The 5,341-nt window shown below is 43.7% G+C and overlaps 1 protein-coding gene across 1 annotated transcript; it reads right to left on the reverse strand.

The window, feature by feature from the left end:
* Nucleotides 1-4,589: 4,589 nt before the first annotated feature.
* Nucleotides 4,590-5,129, reverse strand: LOC110289846 (histone H2A-Bbd type 1). The gene has a single exon (XM_021156247.1). It carries the CDS (start codon nucleotides 5,048-5,050, stop codon nucleotides 4,715-4,717), a length of 336 nt encoding a protein of 111 aa, XP_021011906.1. The 5' UTR covers nucleotides 5,051-5,129; the 3' UTR covers nucleotides 4,590-4,714.
* Between the last annotated feature and the right edge of the window lie 212 nt (nucleotides 5,130-5,341).

Raw genomic sequence — 5,341 nt, forward strand, 5'->3', positions numbered from 1 at the left:
CTTGCGCTCCTCTCTCTCTCCATCCTTTGCCCATCATTTCAGCCTTCCTGCCCACTACACAACAGTGCCCCAGTTTCAGCAGGAAGTAATTATATCACCCCTTATCTACAAAATGGCTGAAATAGTAGGTTTCAAAGAAACCATGTCACTCAGTCCCTGTGGCTCCTCCTAGCACTTCTCACCCTGCCCCTGCCCTAAACCTTTCACTTCCAGAGCCTGAGCTTCCCCCACATACACCCCCAAGCCTTATCCCTATTTAGCTCAGTTGTTTTGGACACACCGTCTCTTGGCTTCTTGGCTCTCAACTGGCTCTGCTTCTAGGCTGCTCTTAGTTTATATGCTCCAATCTCTTCTCTCTTGATCTCCCCTCCTGGTTTTCTTGTCGCATGGCCTGGCTCAGTTTACTAGCCATATTCAGTCTGGATTCTTCCAGATGCTTCTGGGTGTTTACTCCCTCAAATCTACTATAAACCATATCGTCAACCATCCCCAGGAGCAGCCATGTCCTCCTTTGTTTCATTCAGTGACTCTCCTCTTACCTCCCCTTCAGACCCCCTCCCCTCCTTGTACTGTCATGTCATGTTTTGGTTTGGTTTTCTTTTTAGAGATTGCACACGAGAGAAAAACATGTATCACTTGTCTTCCAGTTTGGCAGAACAATTCCCAGTTCCATCCATTCTCCTAGAAGGGATATGGCTTTCATTCTTCTTTAGGGTAGAATAACCCACAGTGTATACATTCTGCACTTTCTTTTACCATACATCTGTTGACTGATCCATAGTCTGGTTCCGTATCTTGGCTGTTGAGAACAATGTTGTAATAAAACATGGATGTACATGTAACTCTGTGGTACATTGGCCTGAATCCTTTAGGAAAGTGTCAGAAGGGCTAGAGCTATGTGGTAGATCTATTTTTAGTTTATTAAAGGTTCTTCCTGTTGATTTCCATAGTGACTGGACTAACACACACTCCCACTAACAGCTGAATGAATGCATCTTTGTTTCCATTTCTTATTTTTTTTCTTTTTTTTTTTTTTTTTTAAAGATTTNTTTNTTTATTATATGTCGCCACATCTCATTGCGGATGGTTGTGAGCCACCATGTGGTTGCTGGGATTTGAACTCTGGACCTTCGGAAGAGCAGTCTGGTGCTCTTACCCACTGAGCCATTTCACCAGCCCCTTATTATTTTTTTTCTTAACAGCATTTCTTTTCCAGGGGAGAAGATTGTTAATTATTGTAGGGTGTTTGTTTGGTTGGTTGGTTTTTGGTTTTTGTGTTTGTTTGTTTGTTTGTTTGTTTGTTAGCAGGGGTTTGTTTTTCAAGACAGGGTTTCTCTGTGTAGTACTAGATATCCTGGAACTCACTGTGTAGACCAGTCTCATCTCAGAGATCCACCTCTACCTCCTGAGTGGGAGATTAAAGTCTTGCATTAGCCCCCTCTAGTCTTAATTGTTGCAGTTTGTGTGCTTTGGAGTTTTTCTACTTTGTTTTGTGTTGTGGTAATTATTCATCTCAGATAGGGGGTTTCTACCCTGACTTTCATCATTTGGTTCCCAAATAAAAGACACACAACTATTATATTTATAATATGTCTCTAATGCACCAGAGCTGGGCGGATATCTACCCTCTAAACTATTAGAATCTACTACCCCATCAGTAACCCCAAATTATAATGTGCCATGTTCCATCTGGGCTGCTCTTGACTCCAATTGCCAACCCCTCATGGCCATGTTTTCATAACTCTTCTATTCCATGGTGTCTCTCCTCTCTTCACCTTCTGTCCTCCTCCTCCTCTTCATGGTCTCCTCCCTCCAACCCCAAGCCTGGGGAAACCCCACCTGTCTCTCTCCTGCCCAGCTATAGGTTGTAGGCATCTTTATTCACAAATCAGGGGTTTCTTGGGAGGCAAGGTTATATAGCATCAGTTGGGTCTAGTGTGGATTCTCTGGTCCCTGAGGGGCAACCAAGCACTGGGGGCCAGTATTTAAGCATTGCAATATAGCAAAAGCACCAGTTTTGTTGTGTTTTTGGTTTTTGAGACATAGATTCACTAAGTAACTATGTGGCCTAGATTGACTTCAAATTCAAGATCTTCCCATGTTAGCCTCTAGAGTACTAGAAATACATGCATATACATATACATATACACATACATATGTGTATATGTATGTGTATACTCTTAACCACTGAGCTCTCTCTCTCTCTCTCTCTCTCTCTCTCTCTCTCTCTCTCCAATGCCAGTTGAAACTATTTCTGAGGCTTATAATTTTATTAGAGAGGAGATACTCTAGTCTGGCCTCTTTGGGCACCTGAACACTTATGGCATGCATACACAGAGAGACAGAATGACAGACACATATACACAAAGATGCAGACAGACAGACAGACTGTCAAACAGACACACACATACACATATGCACACACGCACACACACATACACACACACACTGATGAATAAAAATCATTTTAAGAAAGAGAAGAAGCAAATGACTTAGATGGTCACTAGCTGAACTAGTGCTGGCACCACCCAGCCTGCCCTCCTGACCCTGTGATAATGTTCCTCTTTTTGTGAAAAAAGAAAAATTAAATTTTGTTTGAAACTTGTTCTCTCCTGAGCATCTTTTTGTGTTTAAGTGGTTACCTTTCAGGAAAAAGAGAGTGGTTATTTACTAAATAAAATATATTAAGGATATCTCCTATTTCAATGTCAATAAAAATAATGATAATAACAAGCATCCACCCCCACTTTGGTTTCTTGAGACATGGTCATCATATATCCCAGGCTTGCCTTGAACTTATCACCTCCGGTCTCTGCACTTCAGCCTCCTGAGTGCTGGGATGACAGGCTACACCACTGTGCCCAATTAATAACTGCTTGTGAATTTCACAGAAAGCTCACATAAAAAGAAAGGCCTTAATTGTGCTCCAAATTTCCCCCTGCAGTGGGTTAAAACACTAAGCTCTTTCTTGTGCACACCAGTTGTTCAAGGGCCAAAGGGATGGCTCAAGTGCATTGGTACATCAGGAATAAATGGTACCCTTCTGACCTGCAAGAGTTAATAGAAAGTCCTTCCCCCATATTTATTACTAGAGAAGATCTTTGAAGTATCACTCAGCCCAGGAAAGAAAAGACCCATTTGTTCCCAAGGTTTTTCACTTAAAAAGTCCAGCAGAGCCCACCCACTCACCCCCTTTTCTGTCTCCAACCTCTACTGCTGCCTACTCTTAAGAAAAAAACCCACATTTTGTAAACCAAAATTTTTAAAACTCCAAGACTGGTTTCTCTCGTGAGGCAAAGGAAAAGCGTCCATGATTAATGAATGCTTCAGCTAAAAGCATAGACTGCAGAAAGGAGGGATTATGTATGGTCCTTCTCTTTGGGAGTTAATAGAGTAGATGTTAGCCTAAAAGGCTAGAAATTCTATAGTGGGGTTTTTTCTCCCCCAACTGATAAAAGTGACTCTGGGAGGCAGGATAAATGCTGTCTACAGCAAGCCATAAGCACTAACAATTTCGCTGTAAGTGCTCAGTCAAAGGGAGATGAACATGTTAAATGTTATTTAAAAATGGATGACATATTAGCTGGGAAGTCACAGTGAAATTGTAGCCAAATGACAACACTGTTGGCAACGCCCTGCTTTAAGATGGGCCATGGCTGGGGGATTTACAGGCCATTGTGTTATAGAGTCAAATCACATTCAGTATCTCAAATGCAACACGATTGAGTTTTCTTTTCTTTTCTTTTCTTTTTTCTATTTTGCATATTTTTATTATTTTTTAATCCTTTTTTTTACAGTCCAGTCGTTATCACCCTCTCGTACTGCCCTCTGACTGTTCCTCATCCTATACCTCCTCTCCTGTCTCCAAGTAGATGTCCCTACTACTCCTTGGGGCTCCAAGTCTCTCAAGGGTTAGGTGCATCTTCTCTCACTGAGTCCAGACCAGGCAGTCCTCTGCTATATGTGTGTTGGGGCCTCGGACCAGCTAGTGTATGCTGTCTGGTTGGTGGCTCAGTATCTGAGAGATCTCGGGGCTCCAGTTAGTTGAGCCTGCTGGTCTTCCCATGGGGTCTTCTTCCAGCTTTTCTCTCCTGTTTTCACCATCATTGCTCAGTGCTCAGGGAAGGCTCCTGACCCTTGAACCTAACACCAACATTATGCCACACATGGTCTCCCCCACCCCACAGTCATCATCTTCTACCCTGAGACCTAACCTCCAAGGAAGCTTTTCCTACCACAGTCCATGTCTTCATCCACCCATCTCCAGTTAGCAGCATCTCATTGGGAATCCAATGTTCTTGGGAAGCCTAAGCCAAATTCTTGGCCTTCCAAGGCCTTGTGGGTTCACAGACTACCAGGTTAGCTTCTCTGCCCTCTACCTTAGCCAAATCTTCCCACTGCCACCGGGTCAAAAGTGCTTATACATCGCCACCTCCTCCCACCAAGACTACTGCCCACATGATCCCTATTAGAAATTTCCTCTGGAAATCAAGTTCCCCACATTAATGACAGCTTCAAACCCACCATCACCCTCCTGGGTGGTTCATAGCAACCTCTAGCTCAAAATGAAGAAACAAAAGGAGCCAGGATCAACGGGTTCGATTTAGATGCTATTTAATAGCATGTTTGATTAGCTCCCCCAGCCAGAAGGACATTGGGGCTGGGTGAGGCTGAAGGTGCGGTGAACCTCCAGACTCTTGAGACCCAGGCATCATCAGTTGTCATCAGGTTCTGGTGGCTCAAACACTGATGTGCCTCCTTGTTTGAAGAGTTGGTGGAGTTGTTCGTTGTTCTGTACCACACGACACACATGCTCTGGAGCTATGCGCTTCCTGCCAGTGGTGTGGGCCACCTCACCAGCCAGTTCAAGGATGTTAGATGTTAAGTACTCGAGCACACCTGCGAGGAATACAGGAGCAGAAGAGCTCAGGCGTCTAGAATAGTTTCCCTCTCGAAGGAAACGATCTACACGGCTAACAGGAAATTGAAGCTCAGCTCTCTGGGAGCGGGTTATTTTCCGTCTTCTTCGCCTTTGCCTTTTCCTGGCCATGATGCTTGTGTGGTGGTTTTTGCTCAGCTGACCCTCTCTGGTTGGTACCAGGCTCTCCAAATAACCAACCTTCTCACCCACCTATGAAGTTATCCTTGAGAGGACTTTGTTACAACATACTTTATGATATCACTGGTAGCCAGTGCAGAAATGCCCATATTAGGAAACAGTTCATCTTACTGAATATGTCCTTTTCATCTTTTATCATTTTCACGTGTGAATGTTTGCAGTGCTCCTGTGTGGCCACAAACATAAAGGCCTGAAGTTGAGATCTAGACTCACCCTTGATCC

This window comes from Mus caroli, chromosome 2, assembly GCF_900094665.2.
Source record: "Mus caroli chromosome 2, CAROLI_EIJ_v1.1, whole genome shotgun sequence".
Taxonomy (NCBI): Eukaryota; Metazoa; Chordata; class Mammalia; order Rodentia; family Muridae; genus Mus; species Mus caroli.

Bases quoted from the DNA above. Each gene is read 5' to 3' on its own strand.
- LOC110289846 (XM_021156247.1), bottom strand. From the start codon at position 5,050: ATGGCCAGGAAAAGGCAAAGGCGAAGAAGACGGAAAATAACCCGCTCC.